Genomic DNA, 26,193 nt, shown 5'->3' with positions numbered 1-26,193 from the left:
TTCAAAAAAGGGAAATGTTTATTAGTGTCATAACACAATGATTACATCTGACACGTTTGTCATTTAGAAAAAAAACAAAACAAACATACATAAAGCTTCAATTTGAGATTCTTTCAGTAAAACAATTGTTTATTCTGGGGAAAAAATTATTTGCTGATCTCAGCACAACATTCAGACGTCAGATCCATTATGCACCAATTTTTCTCCCCTTCAGATTGATGTCATCGAAGAAGCACAAGTATGCGTGTATGTTTATGTAAGCCTAATGTGAGGATCTCAACCAAAAAACAGTCTGTATCTGTGTGTAGCTGCACTCAGGTCATATCAGAATAAGTGGTGAGGCACATTGACAGTGGGCTGAGTTCTATATGGGTTTTTTTCTGTTGCATTAAAGCTACAATGCTTGACAGCAAATAAAGGATCCGATTTTTCGCATTTACGGTTAAATTTTGTGTAAACAATTAAACTATGAAACTCAAATTGTGAGAGTGATTTCTTTCCTCAGCCAAAAAACAAAACAAAAATCACATAACCGAAGTTTTTCAACCCTTCTTCTGTATTTTCTAGTATAAATTTGTAGTATAAAAGCACTTGGTCGTCAATACTTTGGTTAGCAACAGATTAACAATAACAAAGATTACTTCTGTGTGACGAACATAAAATGACTTTTAAAAAAATAAAGAAAAAGAAAAATGGAAATATAAAAAGTGTAGTGGCTTTCTAAAGCTCGGTCCATGTTTACAGTCATATTTCTTGCAGTTTATTTCATCTTGAACATTCACCAGTGCACTCTTCTGCTTTTGTTTGGTTCGACTTGCTGTTGCAAATGTGAAATTTAAACACAAACGTAAGCATAACATTAGAAGTTCTATCAGAAACAAGTTCCCCATTCTTTAACTCATCACTATTGCCATTAATCACCTAAAATCAAATAGTATGAAAACCTTTATGTAAGGAGATTCTGGAGAGGGTTGAAAGGTAACACGTAAAGATCCTTCCATCAAGGCAGGCAACTCTAAAACGAGTCACATGAACCACTGTTTGCAAAGTGCAGCCTGTGTCAACTCAAACTAGTATATTGCTCTGTGTTATTCATTGTGACTGATTGAGAGAGCTAACAACTGAAATATACTGCATGGATAATCCCATGGATCCATTGTGCAATGATAATGCCACATTTTCTTCCTGGACATGTTAATGAAAGCGCAACTAAGGATGAGTGTGTAAATTTGGACTGTCTGAAGTACGAAGGTCAGAAAATCAAGGAAAAGGTTCTATTAAGACACTTGACGTTAAAGAGGCATTGTTCCACTTTCACTTTTTTAATGTGTGTGTGCTTCAACTGAGTATAGCAAAACAAATTAAAGGCAGCATTTGGGTTCCCATCTTTTCTCCACAGGACTACAGTATAATCACTGGCTGTTGGTCCTAGTCTGTACAATCAGAGTATAGTTTTGGTGCAAAGTACGATCGCTTTGGAAAGTTCGGCTCACATTTTGCTGAAACACTCCTTGGCATTGGACCACACTTGGATTCCCTGTAACAGTACACAAGTACCAGAGAAAAGGAGTGACTTAGAGACATTGAAAGACAAGACAGAAATACTAAACAGTTAAGGAGTGGTACTGCTGAACAAAAGACCACATGCTAGGAATTTATATAAATACACAAAATACACACAAGAATAAATGTCCACACCTTCTTACACATACTGATCTGCATAATGGCGTAGCTTATCAGCGCCTCACGCAAATCTTTGTCTTTCTGCTCTTTAAAATGTTCGATGTCATCCCATGCTGCTCGCACAAACTGCCTGGTGGCACAATCACAAAGACGCATGATACTGTTAGTCTGTTTGCGTGGAGAAGAAGCACAGGGAGAAGAACAAAGGAAGAGGTAGAGGAAGAAGAAAAGAAAAACAATGCAGCATTTGCTTTGTTCCTTATTAGGTTCTAGTTCCTGTATTTTCTACTGATACCACTGGCTTTTGTTTTTCCGTTGAAAAAAACAAAAAAAATTGAATAGAACTACTTTTTAATTACACACAGAACCTCAATTTGTCTCTCAACACTTTCAGCAAATACCTCAGTTCACCAGTTTGTGCTGGGGAAAAAATTATCTAGTCTCCTGTTATTATTCTTTGCATTTATGTTGTTCAGTTGCAACAGTTCAGTCAGAAAACAGAGTCAGATTATGTGCTATATTTTTCACACAGAGGAAGAACAGTGAGGAAGAGAAATTTAAAATAGGGATAATTTCAAAATAGGTAAGTGGTTGATAAGATAGTGTTGTGCTTACTGGCACTCGGTGTTCTTCTCCTTGACCGTTTCCTCTCCTTCCTGAATACTCTGCTCCAGGGCTGCTAACCTGCTCTCTTTTTGCTCCGGGCTCTCTTGGCCAAATAATTTACTGGTCATTCCCTTCAAAGAAAAGATTCGCACCGTCTGCACTCACACACAAACAGACACACACGGAAAAACAAATGCACGCATTAAATTATGTTCACGACAATTTGGATCACAACGGTGTTTTTGAACACACGCCCACTTCTGGTTCTTAATTTGCACATATCGTGCGAGGAGAAAGACAGATTATAAGCCAGAGTGTGTGAAAGTGTGTTACCCCGGTTGCCAGCTCTTCTTTCTGTTGTTTCTTTTGGGCAAGGTCCTGAGCTGCCATCTCCAATTCATACTGAATCAGCTCATGTTTTCTGCACACTGACCTTAACGCACACACAAATTCAGACATATTTTAAACCCTGACAGTCCCAAAACATGAATGCATTCTGCTACAAAGGCTATAACAGTCAACAGAATGTATTTACATTTACTGTAAATAAAGATGTGGGCTGCGTCTGATCTACAAAACTGACACTCTTTTCTCTGCTGAATGATGTTTTAATGCTTACAATAAAATTCAATTCATTCAGAAGAATAGATTTTTAGCAAACATAAAATAAGAGATATAGTGTCAGAAATGTGTGCTGCATCACTACAGACCAATTAAGAGGAATAAAGCAGGAAGTTACACACTGACCAAAGCAACCCTTGTGTGTTTGTGAAAGAGGAAAAACAAAACAAAATAAGGAATAGATGAGGTGGAAGGTAAAGCATGAAAAACAAAATGTCCAGGCTTTCCAAGTTATGCAAGCAGAAGCCTTGTTGGTATGAAGTCTCCTTTTACTGTTTACATGACTGTGCTATGGAAGACATTAACCTTTCCAGATATTAACAAAGATAATGATGGCTTCCTGTTCCTGCTATAAATCACTGCTGCATCGGTAACTGAACTAGAATACCTGCTTCAGCACAGTGATTATTGTATTATGCCTAACGTCTAATTCCATGTTTTTACATATGGTGAGATTCATGTATGCAACTTTTATGCAAAATGTAATAAAATGACAGCATATTCAGAGCATCTGTCTACCCTGATAAGTGTGTTAACAAAACCATCTTGTAACACAATATAATACCTGACGGCGTCAGTGTAGAAGAGGTATTCTTTGAGCTGGTCTGCAAAGTGCTCTTCCTCCTCCAGAATGTCATCAATTGATGCAGCATAACTGAGATAACAGGCAAAGTCACTGTACAATTGAAGCAATACCAAACAAACATTATGTGTTTGTGTCCATCACCAATTCAGGTAACACCTTTACTTACGTGTCCATGTGGTGTCCAGCACTCTGCAGTCCATCTCCCATCTCTTTCTCTATTGCGCTCCACTCACTAAAGACAGAAAAATGTTCATGTATACTTGACTTGAATGCAGCAGCTCTCTTTGTTCACTAAACAGAAAAATGGCTGTCTGAAATAATGATTGTTTTTAAGTAGTTAAGTATCTATTATATCATGATTACCCAAACAAAAGGAGATTGTGTGGGCATACAGAAACAAAGAAGGCAATTGAGGCATATCTATGAAAAAAGGAATTCCCTAATGACTCACAACAATCCTTCAATACTAAATGCATTATTGCTGCAGGGAAACTTTTTAAGTGACCTAATTCAATATAAGGTAAAATATCATCTGCCTAAAATGTGTTTTTATTCTGCTTATATAAATGGATACAGTAATTTATGCTTGTAACTATAATTTGATACAGAAGAAAACAGTAGAACAGGTGGTCCTCACCTGAAAACTCTGCCATAGTTACCATGGACTTTGTAAACTCCATATAGCCTGTCTGCTACTCGCTAGAAGAAAAAAACAAAACTAATCATTAGAAACAGACCTTAGACAGTCTGCTTTAAAAACCTTGAAGAGATACATTTGGCATTAGAGTGCAATTCAATAACTTTCTATTATTCTCAATGTCTTGGATGCAGCCAGCTTTTAAATCACTTTTAAATAATAAACGTTGGCATGCTATGGAGTAGACGTCCAAGATAAAATGGTGAGTGCCCTGGAAAAGAAAGTCAAAATTCTAGGAAAGTAGATACAGATTTTTGTATTTCAGAGACAAAAATGTTGGAATTTGAAGTTCCACAAGCAACCACCAACGAATGCCCACGGCTTGCACAAAGCATCAACTTAAGATAAACCTCAGTCTCTCTAAACAAACGTGCCAAAACTTACCGCTCGAATTCTGAGTAACTGAGAGATGACGCTGTTCAGTTCATCACTGTACTGTTTCAGTGCTGTAAACCGCCTAGAGGCAAAACAAGAAGAAAAGTAACTGATTGAACAGTATTTTCTTTTACATTATTCACTCTAGAAGTTTGTTCTTTCAGTTTGCCTTGGAACAGAATAAATTATTACTTAATATGGTGGTAAAAATAGAATTTTCATATTTGTGCTCATAAATATATCCAAGTGATTATCACACATCTTACACCCTGTTTTTGCTGCCTGATTTTATAATGAATATTTCATTTATTTTAGTTATTAAAAATTCCTGAGAAAGTATTTCACAATAGTCTTAAATCTGTCTAAGTTGTGTAACTTGCATAAATCCTAGAAAATGGAAAAAATAGGTTAGGTTTGGCTGTTTTTACACCTACTTGTCAGGATTCTTGACTCTGAACATGGCACTCAGAGACTTGAGTCTGGAATCAGCCTGTTAGGGAAAAGAATTACACACAGCGAAATACACGAAGAAGTGCTTTAAACATAACTCAGTTTGAATTTGTAAAACACACAAAAAAATGCGGATATGAAATTCAGATTAAAATGATGAAAGCATCAACAGAATCATTTACAGTGTATAAAAGATGGAAGGAGCCACAGGCTGGTTTGGTTTTAAAGCTCTGAGCTGAGATTTGCCACCATCATGTCATTGTCACCTGCATGCTCATATGCAACTTACTTTTGAACTGGAAATTAGTTCAAAATAAATCACACAGTGTTAAGCAGACGTGTATTTCTGTCATGTTTGCCACCTGGCCATTAGTTTGTGGCAAGAACAGTTTATACAGGCAAAAAAGCTTACCCTGGTTTATTGTCCTTCTGGACCCTGATGGGACCAATAATTTAAAAAGGGATAATCATACTGAAAGTAGTGATTCAGCCCATAAGCTCATCAGGAAAGTATTTACAGGAGGCATTGATCAAAAGAGTGGGCAGTGGTTTTCCCATGGTCTTCCATGAAACCAGAACTTTAGATGCCCCCTGCTGGCCATTAGAAAGAATGCCAATTTCTGGCACTTACAACATCAGCTTTCCTTGTCAGACCTGGAAACTACTTGCATCTTTTACACGTGTGACCTGAACTTGTGTCTTTCACACTCCATCTGGTTGTACCTTGTCTTGGAAGCCTGTTTCCAAAACCGCATCTCTCCATCCCTTTTCCTAAAGAAATGACAGAAAAAATACATGACAGACTCGAAAGTCAGCCAGATTGTATAACCCCTCTCCAAAAAACAACCCCAAAAAACAAAAAACGGCGTATTCCAGCTACAAAAGCGGCTGCAATGAAGAGACAAATCTACCAACTATGGGTGCATAAATAGCTCTTAAATTCTTTATAGTTCAGGGTTCATCTTTAACGTCAGTTTGAAATCTGTTATACTGTGAATGTGGAAGGCGTGAATATACTACATGAATGGCAAAAGATCTACACGGACATTATGCAACTTATGTTAGGCTGATAACCTCTGTAAGAAAGAGGAAGAAAATTTTGTCATTGGAGAGGACCGGATGTGATGCAACACGCAACAGGAAATTTTCCAGGCCAACTCGCCGCCGCTCAACAAAGTCTGGATCTAAGTTGTCTGCTGAAAGCTTGTGCCACACAAACTCGGCCTGTAAGAGACACAAACAAGGGTGGAAACAAAAAAGGTAAATGGCTGAATATTATTTACTATGAAGTTGAAGGTAAGCTGTATTAGTAATAGTCACTTAATAATTTCCATTTAATTCTTTTTTTAAAATTATTGATTAGTCCTTTCCCACCACCTACGCATTACTCACCCTTTTCTCTGGTAGCGGGGGGATGATAATGTAGGGATAGGTGACCAGCAGGTAAGTTCGGAGAAGCTCAAACTCACTGTAGCGTCTCCACAAAGTGTCAGGTGCCGCTGGTGTCCCTCCCTCTGTTTCAGCAGGCCTGGACAAAGACCAATGAGAAAAAAAATTGTATTTCAGGTGTGTCAAAAAAAGTGGTAGATGCTTGAGCTACTACACTTTCATTCATAGCAACTTGCCAGTTGACACAACTGTACTGTACATGATGTGACTATATTTTCCCAGTTCAATACTATAAAAATCAAGACAAAAAGGCAAATTTGTTGTGCAAACTGTAATATATCTGAGGTAAAAAATAGATAAATAAAAAAAACACGCAAAAGAATGCAAAAATGCAAGTGTTCGTACTCCACCTCTCTCTACTTTTTTATAAGCACTAAATATTTGCATATGATGCACCTATGATGCGGACAGAAAAGTGAATGCTTCACTTTACAACCTACCGTATTTCAATCAGGTACACAGTGTATGTTTCCTGCATGTTAACAGTGTTCTTCCCTGTTCTCTTCTCTGCCTCTGCCACATTTATCTCCAGTTTCCTCAACAGAGCCGTCCCTCTTTCCACCATCTGCACACACCAGAATAAATTATGAGTATGGAAGTCAAAAAAAGGTAAACATATGGAAGAGTGTTAGCGGCAACGGACAGGGGCTAAAAGAACAGAAATATGCATTAAACTTGAGTATAAAATAAGGGTCATCTGTTTTGGTTAGCTGGAGATACTATAACAATAGTACAGCACACAGAGTTATGGCAGGCGTGTGCAGGTCACAAGACAAGACCATAATCACCGAAATACGGGGGGGGAGTTGCTTTAGTATTCGGAATTCAATCTTTCTAACAGGTTAGCACTCAAAGAGCAGAATGGGCAACATGGCTAACATAAACTTAGGTTTAGCGTTCAGACTTAATAGCTAGCAAGCTAACGTCAGGAAGACTAAAGTTTAGGACTAAAGTTTGACACAGTCTTCGCAGAAGCAACTTTAAGTCATTTAATTAATTTAACGCTAAGCCGCAGAAGGGAGTAAGCTAAATCTAGCGGGGGAAGCCAGTGAACGTTTCATAAAACTCCGCAGGCTTTTTGTAGAAACAGTGGAAAAGTCTTCGACGCTCCAACTGGCTAACATTAAATTAGGCCCTATTTGAAAGGTTTTCAGCAGTAAAAACAAAAAAGATTTTTAAACCTCAAGTATGGTTATTATGAAGAACAACAAAGGGTACGACCGTATTTATGATGTTGTTCTCAGATTCCGTGGAAGTGATGTCGGTATTACTAATCACGGCTACTTCTTCGCTACTTACAGAGTCTGCCATGGTTATAGGCTGCCAGAGTACTGCCGCCGCTGCTGCTGTCAGCTGAGCTGGCAGTGGACTGGTGCCTGTTTTCTGCGCACGCGCAGTTCACGGCTGGGAAAATGGTTTGCTTTGGGTCTGTGCTTTTGGTTTCGGTGATCATTTGAGCGTTTTAGTTTTTGCATCTAGGCAAATTATACGTACGTATTATGCTGTTATTATCCCACACTCGATCTCACGAGACTAAAGCAAAGGCAATATATATATATATATATACAATAGCAAATTACTCTGCAATCAATGACACCGAATATATAGGTATTTTTTTAGTTTTAGCATAATTGTTAATGTTCAGATGTTACAGAATTAAGGGGATTTCCCTCGTGATTATGCAAAAACATAAAAAACATAACATGGTTGCACGTGTGAAATAGTTGCATAAGATGTGTCTACAAGTTGCAAAGCAGCTTTCCATGCAATACTCCTCATTGTTGAACCCATTACCCTTTGCATAGCTTATTCGACACCTTTTTTTGGCAATACTGACATCTGCTGGTTGGATTGTGGCACTCATTCGTTTCCACCCTAGACTTTGTAAACGGTTGGTCTTGTTGCAAAATCTCAAGTGTGTAAATGTTCTCCTAAGTGTAAACGTCCATTGAATGATAATAAGCAGTGAGTGTGATATATGTAGACAGTTATCTGAATTTTTGCATTGTGTTTTTGGAACTTTTACCTATTTTGCGTTAGTCTTATTTCAGTATTTCTCCCTTTAATTTAGTCTTGAATCCAATTCTGCTTTCTTTCTCTTGGTTTTATGTTTTTTGTTTTTTTTTAATATATGTAGGCTTTGATTTTTTTTTTCTTTAATTGTGTTACATTTAGCTCTTGCTTTGCCTTTTGCAAAGTATCTTTCAACATTTTATTTTGTAAAAAAGGACTGTGCAGTTAAAAAAAATTCTTGCTTTCTATATGGCTAGAACACTAGTTTGTTGGTTAAACATGATATAAAATGTGCTTTTAGCAAATGAAAAAGTAGCAGCCATTGCCCTATACATTTACAGTACTCCTTGTCTTACACAATGCCTTCTTGCCATTGTTTTTATGGTCAAAAAAATGTGAAAAAGGTGTCATACATGATGAGTTTCCTCACTGTGGTCATATCTTTTCGTGCCTCATTTTTTTTTTTGTAGATGGTTGTGGGCCCAGTTCTGAATGAGAGGGATGTGGTATTCCTCAGGCTAGTAAACAGCACAGAAACACGGCCTTTTAGTTCCTGTGGTCACGCTGTTGTTCAGTGTTTAATGTTTAAAGAGAAGGGTGGAGCAGGATTTAGTAAGGAAGCAGATGCCACTGGGCATAGAGTGGTTTGATGGAGTGTTATGGGATGTGGGGTGGATGGAGTGAGAAAAAAGGCATAAAAATAGAGAAACATTATGATGGTAAAATGAAAAATATAATCATTACTTTTAAAATTATCGATGGCACAAATGCACCAGGTATGGGCGGATGGAAGGAGTGATGGTGTGATGCGGTTTCAGGCTGCAGTTTGTCAGGAAACCAAAAGCTTGAGCTGTGACCAGCCGTTGTCTGAGCAACAGCATAGCTACCATTCTTTCCTGCCACTGACCTCAAACCAGCCACCACCACTTCCTGTCCACATATACCCGCACGCACACAAATATATAGACACACACACCTCCAGCCCTATTTGGCTGTCTATAATTGGCCATTTGACAACTTTTTAGAGCTCACTGACCAATGTTCTTGAATGCTGAGCTACAATAAGCTTTGCACAGTTTCTGTGTGTACGCGTGACTGTTGATATTTGGAGATTCTGAACAAAATCTGTTGGGTTTATCATAGATGTAAATATAGATATATAGACTCATAGAGACTCATTATCTCTGTCACAATGACTGCTAACTATTATTGTTTTGGGAAGTGAATATTGATTCTACTGATAAAATTAATATTGCGCATGCCAAAATCAATTAACTACTGCAGTTTTAATCTAGTTTTAATGCAGCTCTGTTGACCAGAGAAACATCTTTCATATCTACTAACTGAATATTACCGTATACCCACCTCTGTACTGCCTGATAATTTGTAAATTCATTTGCTAGAGAAAACTGTTCTCTGTTGGTGTTTTGACTTTTGAACAGCAGATGGTAGCAAAAATCAAATAAAGCAGGCTACAGTCATCAATATGAATGAATATAACTGGTTTCTTGACCAATCACAGAAGAAACACTGTAGTGGTGCTAATTGCCTGTAATTGTCAAATCATGACAGACTAGCATTTGTACTCTGAAAGTGAAACAACTAAATGCAATTTTCCCTGACATAATTTGTCTTTTTTTTTTTTTTTTACAAATTTTAGATGTGTTATTATTGCATAATGAATACTTTGAATGAAAAAGCATATTACTGTAATATTAATGGGTTTTTGGTAATGTTTACTGTACATTATGTAAAGATCTAGCAACACAACATCCTAAACACTACAAGGAAACGTGTATTGTGTAGTTGGCCTGCACAACCAGCCATTACACACTGCACAAATCTCTGCACAATTCACTCTGATGTACAGCAATATACATATGCACGGACAATCAATTAATATATTGCATAACATAAATATACATGTGTATGTATGTAGCTGAATTTTTATTTTCAAAATAGACTATTTGAAGACAGTAATATAATATCTCACTGTAGAGGTGTTTTTGGGAGATCTGTTGGGGCAATCTGCACCGTTGTTATGGCCTGTTCAATACTTGTACAGTTAAGAGCATGATTTGGAATACTAGCTATAAGTCAAACCTGTTTGCTGTGGATGTTAGATTCTGCCTGGGCTACCCTTTGCCACCAATTATACATCTGACTTTTATGGACAGAATTTTTAGGCACAGCCAAGCGGTGGAGGGTTTCATGTTTGGTTGCCTCTAGACCACCTTTCTACATTTCTGGGTACTGGCGAGAAGTTCAGCCCCAAGCAGAGGAATTCAAGTATATTAGGGTCTTGTTCAGGAGTGAGGAGGAGTGGACTGGAAAGAGGGAATGGTGCAGTGTCAGTAGCAATTGATAGGTTCTATTGGTAGGTTAAGTTGAAGAAGGAGTTGAATAAGAAAGCAAAATTTTGATTTACTAGTTGATCCAGTTGTTTCTTAATTATGGCCACAAACTCTGAGTAGAGAATAAGATCACAGATACAGAAGTCAGTCAGAGCTTCCTCCCTAGGGTGTCACCTTAAGAGATAGTGTGAGGAGTGGGCATAGGATTCCACCAGGTTCATCTTAGATGTCATGTTTCATGTATGTCCAATCTGGAGGAAACCTGTTAGAAAACTCAAGATATGCTGGAGAGCTAACATTTCTTAGCTGGGAATAACTTCAGGTCCCCCCTGGAAGGGCTGGGGGAAGTGACTGGAGGGATCTGGGCATCTCTGCTTAGACTGCTGCTTCTGTTGCAGAAATTGGATGTATTGATAGATGGATGGAAAAGATTTACAAATAATTTATCAATAATTGTTAAGGTTTGAGTGACATCTGTGATTGCATATCTTTTATTCATACTTTGTCTTTATGAACTAAAATCCTGTCAGAATATGTATTTTAGTTTGCCTTAAAAAAATGTTTTTCATGGTTTTGAAATAATTGCACGATTGGCTTAGATACAATCATTTATGGGATTTTTAAAAAACCAGATCTGGTCAATAACAAGTTTTAGGAAGTTGCATTTTATGTGTATGTTTAAGTGTGTATGTGTGTACATGCTGTATGCACAAGGCTGGTCACGAAGATCATAAAGAGGAAGTCCTTGTGGTCAGTTAGAAAGGAACACATGTTTTGCTCCATGTCATAGTCTCCATCCTTCATTTTCCTCTCATTCATCCTTCTATTCTTGCCTTTGAGAGTGGTGGAAAACTCATGCAGTGTGTTTATTTGCGTGGGTGAGTCTGTATAGCACACACATGATGATGCGGTATACTTGGGATTACCTACAATTAAAGTATGCCCTTGTGTGTTATTCCGATTTATATTAGGTCTTCGTGTTTTTATTTTTTAAGTGACCCCCATAAACCTAATATTTGACAGTTTATTATAGTTATACTCTTATAGTAGCATTAGAAGCTTCTAGTTCAGAGTTGTCTATTTCAAACAGAGCCAAATGGCATGTATACATATCTATCTATCTATCTATCTATCTATCTATCTATCTATCTATCTATCTATCTATCTATCTATCTATCTATCTATCTATCTATCTATCTATCTATCTATATTACTGTCTTATATATGTATATATAATGCTGACTTTTACAAACTTTACCACTCCTTAAACACTCACAATGCTTGCATGAAATCCAAAAAATATTATTTTCTTTTTCCTGCTGTCCTCCTGATTCCCTCTCTCTCATCCATCACCAATGTGTTGACAAATTAAGACAAGCAAGTCTCATTGCAGCCTTCTCTGCATGACTGCCACAGCTTTTCAGCAAGCATGTGTATGCTGTTACCTTAACTCTCTCTCTCTCTCTCTCTCTCTCTCTCTCTCTCTCTCTCTCTCTCACAACACACACACACACACACACACACACACACACACACACACAGTTCAATCACACGGTACACACACACAACACATAAAGTGTGAGAAAAATATTTAGTATACACATCCAGAAATGTGGTCAGCTTTGCCCCATGTGCAATCGTTGAGAAGCCACATTAAAGCTTCTGGGTATTAAAGGACAAGCCTTGGTTGGCTGGGAGGGAATCTGTCATGCAACACAAAAACTGTGTTTTTCACCCTTTTCCCTCTTTCATGTCTTCTTGATCCTTTTTTAAAAACTTCTCTTTTCCAAGTCTTTTTTCTAATTTCTCTCCCTCTCTCTTCTACATTTTTTCCTCTTCTTCATTTCTTTCATTCTGTGGCATATTAGACTTGGTTGTAATACTCCAGTTTAAAATGCTTAGACCGCTGGAATGTTCCGTCAAAGAGGTAGGCGGACCCATGGGGGCGGGACAGACCAACATAACCAATTAAGGAGGAGATTGAGGTAAGACGGACAGCTTCTAAATGGTGTAATAACAACCTACTAAAATGTAATTACAATGCAATAGCAATAGACACTTCTAATGACAGGATGTATATGCCAACGTGATTTCCTAATTATGGCCTTGGCATAATGGGTGACTGTTAACATGGCGTGGAGATTATAGAGAGGTGTCTGAATACAGAAATTTAACCACACTGACTTGTGCGGTGTTGAAGGGCATAATGACCTGGTAGATACCTGGTACCTGGTAGAACTCAGAAGTTAGGAAGTTCTATCAGGTATTGATCAAAACTAGAATTGCATAAGGATCAGTACTGAATGACATAGTTAGTGTGAGCCTGACTGACTAATATGATTAAGTAGTTAAATATCCACAGTCCATCTTGCTTTCAGTCTATAGACTAGGTGATCCATCCATCCATCCATCCATCCATCCATCCATCCATCCATCCATCCATCCATCCATCCATCCATCCATCTCTAACAGGAGGAGTGGATGGTGGCGTCCATTATTACAGAGCATCCCAGAATAGAGTCTCGTTTTATTACAAGTCCCTCTGGTTGCCGTGGCTACCCAAATTACAGGCCAGTCTTCTCACACATAAAAAAGGTTGCGCTGCCGAAAACCAGCCACCTCAATAAAGGATGGATTAGAAAATCCTTTGCTTTTTTCCCTTCCTTTCCTTTTTGAAAGGTTTTCTGTACATTTTTTTCCCTCTGGTGTTTTGTTTTATGTTGGGGTGCAGCGGTCTTCTTCAGTGGTTCTGCTCCCCGACCCTGCGGCGGGAAAATACGCTCACTTGTGGGTTTCTGGGAAGGCAGCGGTGAATGAAACATCTGCTGGGAGCAAGATGTATGTAAGTGTGTGTACATGTGTGTGTGAGAGAGAAAGAAGAAGAGAGTACGTGCATATAGGGACATGGCCTTTGCATCATGTTTGAGTTTGTGGATCCTTTTAAGTGATACCAAAACAGTAAGACATAGTAAAAAACAATTAATATTCTATAAGTTTTACTTCATAGTTTTTTTAAATGACTAAAACTGTAGGAAAATACAATATTTATTTATCTCATTCTAATGAAAGATTTTGATAGTTGAGTAAAAACAAAATTAAACAAATCAAAAAACGAATACCTTTGTTTTAGGTGCTATGCCAAAGCAAAGACAGTAACAATGTTTCAGCTGGAAAAGTAAAAATATTAACTTCATCAAATGACACCAAGCATCACTCACTTAAACACATACTGCCAGTTTGAGTCTTAACATGCTTTACTGAGGTTATGTCTTTGTGACATCCCAGATGCTAGCAAATAGCTAGCATCTGGGATGTTGTTGTTAAGCTATGTTTCTGCAAAGAAGAAAGCAGTTATGCTTGGTAAACCTCAGAAGAAATTATCTATTTTGTTGTCTGCAGAGCAGACATTAGCACTTGGGACCATCATTTTGGGCAGTCTGAAAGCCTACCAATGACAGCTTGCCATGCTTTTGGCATACCTGCTTCCTGGTCCATCCGTCAAAGTCTTTCGGCCTAGGTTTAGCAGAAACTATGGCTTAAACTAAGACAGCAGTACTTTTTTCTTATTGTTACCTTTGTGCAAAATGTTAAAACTAAACAAAATGATCAAAGTTGTTAACAAATAGAAGTTGAGAATGAAGTAGTTTATTTATACTGTTATGGTAATGTTAAAGCTGGCTAGTGAATTCAAACCATGGATATTTTTGGTGTGAGGTGACGGTGCTAACCACCAGTGTTGGTCAAGTTACTTGAAAATAGTAGTTAGTTACTAATTACTGATCCTGTTACTTTACCGATTTCTTATTTTCAAAAGTAATTAGTTACTTTATTACTTAGTTACTTTTCAAAAACACGATACACAACCTGAATACTTAATAAAGCAATAGACCTTTCAGCCCAATTCTATTTTTTCTGCATAATCCATCATATAAAATTAAATCAAATGAAAAAGTCTCTTTGTTTTATTAGTTTTAATCTTTTAACTTTTTGCACATTGCATCAAGCAAAATATAAATTATATGCAACAGTCTTTGACTTGAAGAAATTTGTTTAACATTTAAAGCTATTTTCTACATATTTCATCATATAAAATACAATATGTTTTGTGTTTACACTGACTCTTTCAAATAGATGCAAGTAAAACACAGCAAAAAAACATGCTCTTAAATCTATTTTCACCTGTTTAGCAGGAGTGGGGTGGATGGAGGTTTTCCTAGTGCTACAGCGGTCATGTCAGTGGGGGGGATCTGGGGGTTTCTGTGTGATTTCATGTTCCCATGGCAGTGTACTAGATGCTTGCTCAGATTTGAAGTTAAATTTTTTTGCTGCAGAAAGACAAAAACATTAGTGTACAGTGGACACTAATGTTTTTGTCACTTTCAGACAAACAAAATCACGGTTAAGTAACACAGTGATGCAGCGTGCTCACAGGAAAGTAACAGTAATCTAATTACCTTTTTACAAAAGTAATTCCTTACTTTACTCATTACTTGAAAAAAGTAATCAGATTAAAGTAACACGTTACAAGTAACACATTACTGTAATACCATCTCTGCTAACCACTGTACCCCATGCTCCCAGAGCAGACAAAGGTCCCAGCTGGCCTCTCTGGAGTTTGCATGTTCTCTCTCTTTCTGTATGGATTATCTCCAGGAGTTTCGCTAGGTATTTTATTTTATTTTAATTATTTGGAGGGGTCTTTAAGGGATATTTATTCCAGTTTGCTAAAATCATGTAAAAAAGGTTATAACGAACAGCTTTGAGGTACAGTTCACTGAACAGTTTACTGAAGGAAATCTGTACCTTTATGAATATTCAGACTGTTTTTAAGTAGTGATCATTCTTTTCCTTCAGTTGCGAGATGACTGTTATTCATAGATGATGTGTATCATCTCATCATGTGTATGATGAGAGATGGAGCTGCTTTTAAAAGATCCTCTCTTACATTTCAACTGTGAAATACATTCTAAGGATCAAATTTGGTCAAATTTGACTCAGCAGTCTCATTAGAATGGTTGCATAAGGCATTGCTGTTTTCAAAAAGGGATACTCTCATTGCTCTGTGACTGTTGTGAATACAAGCAATATCTTTACATTTTATTTAGCTATGTGTTTTTTTCTCTGTGCATTTTCTGAATTGTGGGCAATTAACTAAGTCTTACCTTTGTAAGACTGGCTGGTAATCACAAAACACACTATACAAGCAAAAGTAATGAGCCACTTATCCACTACTGGAGCTTTTATGACATCCCACTCTAAATCCATCGGCGTCAATATGGAGTTGGCTTTTACTCTTCTGAAAAGGGTTTCTACAAGAATTCGGCGTGTGTCTGTGGGAATATTTGCTTGTTCATCCAAAGTGCATTTGTGTCAGACTCTGATGTTGGACTTTGGGGTTTGGCTCACAATCTCCATTCTGCATCATTCCAGAGCTGTTTGAGTCAGTTTCTTCCATGCATAAGTCATCCAGCCATGCATCCCTTTTACCACAAAAGGGATAAGGGGCACAGGCCAGCCCCAGAAAAAACAAACAAACAAAAACATAGCATTGTTCCACCTCCACCAAACTTCACAGCTAACACATTGCAGTCAGGTAGGCAACATTCTGCTGGCATTCACCAGAACCAGACTTATTTATCAGGATGCAACAAAAATAGAGAAAATTAAGTTGTTACCCCAGAAAGCACATTTCCACTGCTCTAGAGTCCAGTGGTGACATGTTTTACACGACTCCATCAGACATTTAGACATTTATTTGGACATCAGAAATTTGCACTCCGCTTGCAGTGGGTTGACCATGAAGACCTGTACCACAAAGCTCCTAACTCAGTTTTTGCACTGTTAATGCCAGAGTAGGTTTGGAAATCTGCAGTGACATTCATGTTGTCACGGTCTGGCTGGCAGACCGTGGGGAATGTTGGAGAAAGGACCCAAACGCTGGACTTAGTGCAATGAACAGTGCATTTATTTACAGTGGGGGTAAATGTACACCACGCAATAGGTCTCCAGAGTGCTCCCTCAACTCCTGTGTTGTGCCTTCTCCCAAGTGCTGGTATTCCGTGCTCTCTGCTCCCGTGCCTGCGCACAGCCTGTGCGTCCTGCAGTCCCGTGTTCCGCTCTCCTGAGGAAAAAACAACAGACACCGCCGTTATGGCACCAACTCCAGCAGGCAGACACTGACCAGTACTTTAAACACTGACATGGAGTCTAACTCAACAATCCTGCACCGGAGGAAGCTCCATCGCTCTGTTAAGTAGCTCCCCCGACGAGCCTGATCAGAAGCAGGTGTGTGAGAACCTAGGCGTGACCGGCAGCCGGCAGGGCCACGCCCATCAGGTCTGCAGGTGGCTGTCCTTCATCCTTCAGCCACACCCGCAGACACCCACACGTACACACACCAGCATGGAACACAAGAGCACAGTGCAGCAAACATACATCCAATACAATAATAATAACAATAATGGTCCACACTGTTCACGGACCTCGAGTCCCCGGAACCGGGTCCGTGACACATGTGCTACGTGCATCGGGACTAAGCAACCCAGCTCTGTGACTTCACATGTTCTGCAACTTTGTCAATGAGTTGTTGAGGTTGAGTTTATCATAGAATATCTAGGAGGGAAGAAATTTCATAAACTGACATTACTTTATATTACAGTACCAGTGGGCTCTTTAGGAAGGCCCATTTTTTCACAAATGTTTGTCGAGGCAGACGCCATGGCTAGGAGCTTGATTTTACACACCTGTGGCAATGCGACTGATTGAAACATTTGGATTCAACAATTACACAAAAGTGTGGTTTAATACTTTTATCCATACAGTGTAACTGTCAATGAATATGTGACAACCCCACACATCCTCAACAAGTTACAGCAACTTGTGTGTTGTTCCTGATTGCTAATACTAATTTCTCAGGATCAAATTGGTCTATTACTTTTTTCACAGCAGAAGCAACTGAAGCCCATTATAACCTATTTCATCTTTCACCAGGGATTCAGAAGTTATGCTTTTTGGTAAAAAATGCTACCATCTGAAATATTATTTATGTTGGTTCACCAAAAACAGATTAGTGACAAACAAAACCTTTACTGTCTAATTGAAACTTTGTCCTCAACCTAGGCAATATGCTTGTGCATGCAAGTCCATTTTGAACAACTGTGCTCTGTACAGCCGTGTATGGTAACCCCTTCCTGTAATAATCAGCAATTATGGAGTCTTTTCCATGGTTGTGGTATATCTTGAGAGAGAAGGATTATGGAGATTCAAAGGGAGAAGTTAAAGCTAGAGACCAAAACATTTTGGGGATAGATGAGAGATGGGGGTTGGAAAGCTCTATCATCAATAAAAGAGGATGTTTTTAACTGTTTTTTTTTCTTTCCTTTAAACCAAAATGAGAAATATAGTGTGTGATGCTTACTCTTTAAACAATGTGAGGACTCCTTATCATGTGGCAACCCACCGGAAATAGGACTGTGACCCATCTTGGGTTCCTACCCATCGTTAAGAAGCTAGGGTTTTACGGGAAGTGTGAATGTGGTGTGCGATGAAAGGATGGGATGAGATGTGTGTGTGCATGTCTGCTTGTGTGTGTGTGTCTGCAGTGCATGCTGTTATTATGTTGCTGTGGTTGTAATGATGTAAGATCGAAGGGAGTAAACAAGAGCAGCACGCTATCTACAAGCAACATATGAAAACATCATGTCTCTGTGGGTCTTAACTGATTAAGAAATAAATGATAAATATGTAAAAAAAAAATGAGAACAAATTGAGAACAAATTCACTTTGGTTGTTAAACATGACTGATGCTTATCTGAACCCAGTACAGCTACAAATCTAAAGCTTACCAGCAAGACTCCAAGTTACTTCTTTGTATAAGGAGCGGCACAAATTGAAGTTAGTTGAAGTCTGGTCATCTCTATCAACCCTGATAAATATGCCATAAATGTATTTTGCTTTCCTTGGGCTACTTTTTTACTTGCTGTAGGGGTACAGACGCCCACTAGTAAAACATAGCACGTGGTTAAAAACCTTCAGGCAGACTTCAAAGGCGTATAACAGGAATGACTAGCTGGTGTCTCCAGCTGTCCATGTGTAGAGCAGAGGACCCAAACCATCCCAGCTTAATTTGGCTAGGTTGGTTTGGGTCCACTCCTTAGAGTTAAACGTTGCTTCAAATTAACAAAAAATTGTTCTCAGTGATTGCCTTTAACCTATGATGGAATATTCCTTTTTTGTATAGGACTGGTTTCCAGGCTGATGATTGAGGATGACAGCGTCCACATCCACGGGGCATAAGGGGTCACTAAAGATTTGATGAGTATCAACTTGCGATCACACTCACCAGATCATAATCCAGTTCAGTGCCTGTTGGAGATTTGGGGTCAACATTTTAGATAGTTCTCTCAACCACCATCATCACAGGAAACTCTTTTAGAAAATATGTTTCACTCATTGAAGTTGCTCTGTGGTTGTTTGGTGGGCCAGTACCACTTTTTTTTCTCCTTTGATTTGTTACCCAACTGTACTCTCCGTGAGCGGGTGAATCGAGGGAGTGTCCACCTGAATGAGTATGATGCTCCAACCTTTTATTTCAAGGGATTCCGAAGAGCACCGTGAGCCGGATAGCAGGCAGGTGAAAGTGATTGAGTAGTGGTGGCTCTGAGGAATGAGCACACAGACTGAAACAGTGAGTTTGATGCGATGTGACTGGCATTCAGGAGAAAATAGTGCAGGTGAGTCAAGTCTGGGTCTAGGAAGAAATTGTGGGGTTGTAGACGAACTGGCATTGAGTGGAAAGTGGGGCTGGTTTATAATGCTGGCCTGCTAATTGTCATTCCTGGAGGTGGATTATGCAGGTGTGAAAACAGGGCTCTGTGTCCCCATGGGCGGATACAAGAAAACCAGAGCCAATGCAGAAAAACACCAAAAGAGCAGACACTCACTTGGATGATGACATGTACTCCTGTTTCCTCCTACAGTAAAAAGACATGCAAGTTAATTGGTAAGTCTAAATTATCCATGTGTGAATGTACATGTGAACGGTTGTCTGTCTCTCTGTTAGTCCTGTGATATAATGGCGACCTATCCAGGGTGTACCTTGCCTCTCACCCTATGACAGGATAGGCTCCAGCCCAGCTTTAACCGTGAATCAGATAAGTGGATGGATGGATGGATGAATGGATGGATGGATGGAAATCCGGTGTAAATGTGAATGCTTGTCTGTCCCTCTGTGTTAGCCCTGTGACAGTGATGTGTCACAGGATGTGCCCCACCTTCTCCTATGATAGCTATAATGGCCCTTACCCCTCCATGACCCTAAATTTGATAAGTGGAAGAATATGGATGGATGGATGGTTATTATGAAGTGTTATCACGATCTGTCTGGCAAGCTGATCACATAATACAGTAAGTCCACTGATGGGACAATAATAATAATAATAATCCCCAGTTAACAAACATCCAGATTTTTTCCCTCCCGAAATAACACAGTAAGACTTGTGCTCTTTCTCTCTTGCTGCCTTATCCAACCATACCCCCCTTCATCCTTCTGCCTTGTCAATCAGTAGAAGGAGGAAAAAGTCATTAAATCTCTCTGTTGGCCATATATGTAATTACAGTCTGCCTGTATGTTGCTAAATACGCCCCGGCGCTAGTCTGGTCTCCCTGGTCATGTTTTTTCCTCCCACCGGTCGTGTTTGAAGCCCTTATAATTGGTGCAGGCAGCGTGTCAGGATTACAGGCTGCTAGTTTGAGACCCCGAAGCCCCCTCCTCCTTCCCTGCCTGGCCCCCCATGCTGATTACCACAAGTTTAAACCCTAAAATCCCTCTTCCCTTTTTGTGTTAGAACTAGATGGGAGATCATTAAAGTCTCATAACTATAATATTTTTATCAATTTTAGATATTGTGCAGTTTATTTATTTATTTGTGAAAGTTTTTTTTGTTTGTTTTTTACAGTAGGTGCCATTTAAAGTTTTAATTAAAATGTCTCCAGCGTACATGGTGTACTGTTTCAGTCTTTTGTGGCTTGTTATCCTCAGTTTTAGGCATACCTTAACAAATAACTCCAGACTGTTTCATTCAGCCTTTTTCACTACTTTGCTATGCAAAAAACAAACAAACAAAAATATATATAAATCTTTAGCACAGATCGTGTGACACAAAATGACGCAAGGGATAGAGTGAGATATAATGAAATCATCCAGTGTGGTGATTCCTAAAAGGAGGAGCTGAAAGAAGAAAAAGAAGATCTATACATCCGTGTTTCTCTCCCTCTATAAAAAATTATCAAGGATCACATTGCTACACTTGTAAAGGTTTTTTTTAGTGTGTTAATTAAGTCTGTGCATATTTGACTGGTGCCTGCAGGACGCCTGTGGTCAGTTGTCTACCTCTCTCATGTCACTCTACAGACCTTTTATTCAGAGCACCCCTGTCTAACTACGCAGTCAGTGAAAAAAAAATCCTCCTTTGCTGATGCCAAGCTCATCATTTAGGTTTGACCATGTTTTCACCCCAAAACTAGAATTTAGCATTTGAGTGAAATCATTTGACTTAAAAAAAAAAAAGGAAAAAACCCTCTTAATGTGTTTGGATGTAGCATAAAGTTTACAGTGCTATAGGACTACCTCTGTCTCACTGCCAGTCGTAAAACTCTTGTGGGTTGAGACAAATGAAGGTTGTTTGAGCCATCAAAGCGTTTAAAGTTGAAATGATGGAGCTGATGGTCAGTGATGTCAGAAAAGATGTTGACTTTGTCTGAGTCACAGCAGTTTCTGGTCAGTAGAGCCCCTAATTTTTCGGTCTGTCCGTTGCTGTCTCTGAGTTTGTGTCTCTCCCTGTTAACCTCTCTTACTCTCACATCATCTCACTCTGCTCTCTCTCACATCTAAAAACTGCTGCTCGCTTCTCCAAGTCAAAAGTGCTGAGTGGGGCCAGAGATTATTGGTTTATATGTTATGTTTCTGAAGACACTTCAATGGAAAAATCTTTATTCCAAACACGATCAAATTAATCAAAAATGAAAGATTTTTGTGCCCTACATAACAAGGGCACCTCTTCTTTTTTAGATGAAATATTAAGAGTAGCGGTGCTAATTTCCTTCTCCCTTGTTGGCCACTGCCATATTTGGATCTACATATGACAACACTGTGACTTTTGCAAAAATTTGAAGAAGAGTTGGGTTTCCAAGATTTCATACTGTACTGCAAAGAAATCAGATATGATTCTTCTTCAGCTTAAAATCAGAATGAAATACAGTAGTTGTGCTAATTCCAATATGGCTATCTTTTTCATTGATGCTGATATGCTTCATGGAAAGTGAGTTCAGATATTGTTTTGGGGAATGGAGGTATAATTATGATATGGGGTAATGAGGTTGTTGATCATGTATGAAGTCAAAGCCATGTATGAAGCTGTTGTCTGCTGTCTTGTTTTCATAGGCCTATGTGTGCAACATGTTTTAACAGAAGCCTGGGGGAAGGTAGAAGCTACTAAAATATGTATTGCTTATGTAGCTTAGGTAAGAGATCATTTAGAACCCTAAGGGGCTTAGAATGTAGTAAATCATAACAGTTAAATACTTCAACCCATCTGTAGCCTTTATCTTGAAACAGGCATTTGAATGTGAGGACCGTAATTCTCAAAACCATCTATAAATGAGCCTCCTCTAACATAGATGAAGTTTTTGGTCAAACTTAATAAAGTATCCTGATGTGCAATTGTGGTCTTGATGAAAAATTGTATGTATAACTTATATAAACTGTACTGTCACATGTTAGGTCTGCATAATGACATGTGCTTTGATCAGGTCAAATGCACACTTATGCCGTATCCTTGAATGAAACACTGTCCTGTGAATCCTGTACACTAATTTCTATTTCAGACAGACTATAAACGAATCTCTGGAAAAACTGTACAGTTTAATATTGTGAAGATGGATTAAACAAATTCATTAAACCAAAGGACAAGACACTTTCTAAAGCAAGAACTTCAAACCTCGATTTGTGATAGTGCTACCACTTTATTGTAATCATCCTGATGTGTGTTGTTCACCAGGAATCTGTGAGATTAAGTGAACATCACAAAAACAGTTTAATGTGGAATTCATTTTTTAACATATGGTGCATGCTAAAACTCCCCCTTCTTCATTAACTTATTTTTCAGCTTTGGATTTCCAACCAGCAGCTTCTAAGAGGGTTCTCTGGTGTCTCTGTGGCCTTTTCACCCTATTTGCCGAGTTCTGGATGTCACGTAGTGGTACACTGGAGTTTTCAATGGACTTTATGAAAACCATTGTAACCATACAAACAATAGTAAAGTATCCAAAAGGGCCTCTGAATGTGAATGTCTTCATTCAATAAACAGAAGAACAATAAAACACCATGTAATTTCCCCAGTTTCTTTTTGTTCACGGAATAAATATTTCTGTCTTTGCACAAATGAGTCTATGGGTGGGACTGGCAGAGGCCATACAAGAATATTTAATTTCTTTAAATTTGATCAGCTTGACCCTTTTTTCATTCCCTTTTTTTCTGTTGTTTTGTGGTTGCAGTAGTACTGAATGGTTATCAGCTTTTTATTTATTTGAAACTGGCCAGTTGTTACATTTACTTTTACTTACTGTGCACCACTTCCTTGTGTTCGCTGAACATTTGTATTTTTGTCATAGCTGGATTTCCTTTCTGCCTCTATTATATATCTATGTTAAAGACTCCAGTCTTTCCACTTGTTCTCTGTTACTCTACACCCCCCAACCTTACCCAGAAGCCCCCACCCCCAACCCAGACATCTGTCTCACCGCAGCGCAGAGCCACGGTGTGACACCGTGCTATAAATACGAGTGCACACAGACACACACAAACACATACACATATACTATAAATACCATCTCTGTGCAAAACACACTGCTGCAGTATAAATATTTAAGTATAAATGTGTAATGAATTTATTGATATGTTGCCCATGCCAGCAGGCACTGTTTTGAGCCGCAGAGTGGTAAACCAGTGTGGTGGGATTGAAGTGGTGCTGAGGGATTGTGGGGACGCATGTTCCGAGTTAGGCAGCTGACCAATCGGTGGGCTGGAAGCTGGAAGCCGCATCACAAAAAGAGCTACTGATCAGTACCAGTCTTCATAGCCATCCATCTTTCTCTTTTGCTCTTTCCTTGCCCTCTTTCTTTGCTCTCTTCTCTTTATGATCCCTTTTATTCTTTCTTTCTTGTTTTTCATGATTCAACTTTAATTTTTTATCCTTTTATTCCAGCCATTCTTGCCTCAAAAACTTTTATTTACACAAAAAATAGTAACAAAACTCTTCGAGTATGTTTCTAGTTATGAATGTAAATATCTTTTAGTGGAGTTGTTGCTTACTAAAAATCTAGAAACAACTGTCCTAAAATTGTTGGCATCTGTACTGTCTATAGATGTCCGTTAACAGTTTGTTATATTCTTTCTTAGTTTTGAATCTTATGTCTGCAAATGTATACATAAAGCCTGTTAGGTGGAAAATCTTATGATTTAAATGCTTTGATTCCCACCAGATGGAGTAAAAGTGTTAGTTACAATGTGTCATTTTTTTCATCGTTCTAAAAATATGAAAAAAAAAAATAGTTTCTTTTAGTGTTCACAGTGGCTATTGTACTTTCAGTTCTAATGGGAGTAGCCAGTATCACTTCCTTTTGATAACAATCATGATTTGTCCTACTGTGCTCAATAAAATTGTTCCAGAGTCCCAATTTCCTTCCTTCGTAGTAGCTGTTCCACTCTCGTAAGTATTAGCCTCATGGGAAAGTATCTGAGTGTATATTTCTATAAATACCCCCTGTGCAACAAGTGTTCTGGAAGAGCTGGACTTCCAATGTTCAGTTTTTTTTTAACAAAAGAAGTGACTGCACCATTAGACAGGCGCTGATCCTAATCCTATATAAGATTCATTTTTGACTTTTGTCCAGAAGTGGAGCTTAGCTCTAGATGATAGTTGTGGAAGTAACTTTGGCAGTATTTTCCAACATCATCTGTGTTACTCGTGACACATCCTTATGTTGTGTTGGTAAAAATTTCAAAAATTGGATAGAATATTATCCCTTTTTTTCTGATGTTTGACCAAGTGAGTTGGGCTGTGTATCAAACCAAAATTATATTTACTATTGGATTTACACATATGTATTAACTTTTATACAAGCTTTGGAATATATTCAAAACATTATCCAGAACAAATGTTAATCTCACTTCAAAGAAACCCACAGCAAATGAATCTTCTCCCCAGAATAAGTTGTTGATGGCAACAGATGTCGATATATTTTGCCCTAAAACTTCTCTGGGGCTGTTATCCATTAGACACTTTAAACAGCCCTGCATATTCTGGGTCTCTATTGTGCATTTTGTGATGGATCACTCCTGCAGGTGAAATGATGAGTTTCTCATCACTTGATACTTTCACTTCCTTTCCTTCATTTCCATAACAGGGCTTTGTTTCTGCTGCTTTGGTGATCTCACTAGGGTTATTGACAGCAATCTTGCATATGACTGTCAGGTTGAGGTCTGGATCACTGCTTGACATTTTGTGTTTGTGTGAATGGACCCAGCTCAGCTTGCATAAGACTTTGGTTTTTAAGGGATTAGCATGTCTACACCTGTCCATAATTACTCTGAGCGCTTTCAAGATTCAATCAACAGCACAAACTACCTTGGTGTGACTCTGTTTTCTTTGTTTTCTCTGGCAAAACTGCAGCTGTAGCACTGGTGAGCATCACCAACATCAGGAACAAGATCGAGATCTCCTCTTCAGAGCCCAGCCTTGATTTCTTGAGTCTGCATGGTTTCATTTGTGCGTCACTTGTACTGACACACAGATCCACAGCCTGAGATAATGGCTAATGGGCTACATATCATTTGAAACTGCCAGGCTGGACCTAGAGCAGAACTGTGAGTGACCCTTACAGTCTCTGGAATGATGCACTAGCATGTTGAAAAACCTATAGATCTTGTTCTAGCTGAATGCACTTTCTATAAAATTAATGTGAAGAAAAATGTGGTATCTTACAAATTAGTGTAATGCTATGAAGTGAAAATAGCCTAAGGGATTGTTTTCAGCTGCTTGTTTTTGTGTTTCCGTTTGCATTTTCTCTTCCTGTTTTTAAACAGATCTTTCAGTCATCCCACTTCCCTTCCCTTCACTTTCTCTGTGTTCCTCTGTGATTCTCCCATCCTCCTTGCCACACAACTCTTCCCTGTGTTCTCTCAAAGCCAAGTTTCTATGTCCTTCTTCCAGCTCCAGTCATCAGAGGTCACTACATCCCTGATTAGGGCAAGTGACTGTACAAAAACCTATGTGTGACAGTAACTTCACTTATTTGAAAAG

General features: G+C 38.6%; 1 protein-coding gene across 2 annotated transcripts; it reads right to left on the bottom strand.

Moving 5' to 3' along the window:
• Nucleotides 1–7,877, bottom strand: snx4 (sorting nexin 4). Of its 2 annotated transcripts, none has more exons than XM_005918339.2 (14): nucleotides 7,767–7,877; nucleotides 6,908–7,032; nucleotides 6,411–6,546; nucleotides 6,093–6,242; nucleotides 5,742–5,789; nucleotides 5,003–5,058; nucleotides 4,578–4,650; nucleotides 4,134–4,195; nucleotides 3,663–3,728; nucleotides 3,476–3,565; nucleotides 2,623–2,722; nucleotides 2,299–2,444; nucleotides 1,699–1,813; nucleotides 1–1,537 (listed from the first exon to the last, which is right to left on the bottom strand). In XM_005918339.2, exons 1-14 carry the CDS (start codon nucleotides 7,776–7,778, stop codon nucleotides 1,490–1,492), a joined length of 1,227 nt encoding a protein of 408 aa, XP_005918401.1. In that variant the 5' UTR covers nucleotides 7,779–7,877; the 3' UTR covers nucleotides 1–1,489. The 2 variants fall into 2 exon arrangements, with proteins under 2 accessions (XP_005918401.1, XP_005918400.1); XM_005918338.3 differs by having other exon boundaries at nucleotides 7,689–7,853.
• Between the last annotated feature and the right edge of the window lie 18,316 nt (nucleotides 7,878–26,193).

This window comes from Haplochromis burtoni, unplaced genomic scaffold (genome assembly GCF_018398535.1).
Source record: "Haplochromis burtoni strain Fernald_Lab_line unplaced genomic scaffold, NCSU_Asbu1 Contig_29, whole genome shotgun sequence".
Classification (NCBI taxonomy): Eukaryota; Metazoa; Chordata; class Actinopteri; order Cichliformes; family Cichlidae; genus Haplochromis; species Haplochromis burtoni.
Note: the sequence above shows the minus strand (reverse complement) of the source record. Positions and strands in the feature narration are given on the sequence as shown.

Excerpts from the sequence above, each read along its gene's own strand:
- snx4 (XM_005918338.3), bottom strand. The coding sequence starts at position 7,778 with ATGGCAGACTCTGTAAGTAGCGAAGAAGTAGCCGTGATTAGTAATACC. Across the intron at positions 4,196-4,577 it reads AGTTACTCAGAATTCGAGCG|CGAGTAGCAGACAGGCTATA; the intron begins GTAAGTTTTGGC and ends TTTTTCTTCTAG. Across the intron at positions 1,814-2,298 it reads GAGAAGAACACCGAGTGCCA|GCAGTTTGTGCGAGCAGCAT; the intron begins GTAAGCACAACA and ends TTGTGCCACCAG.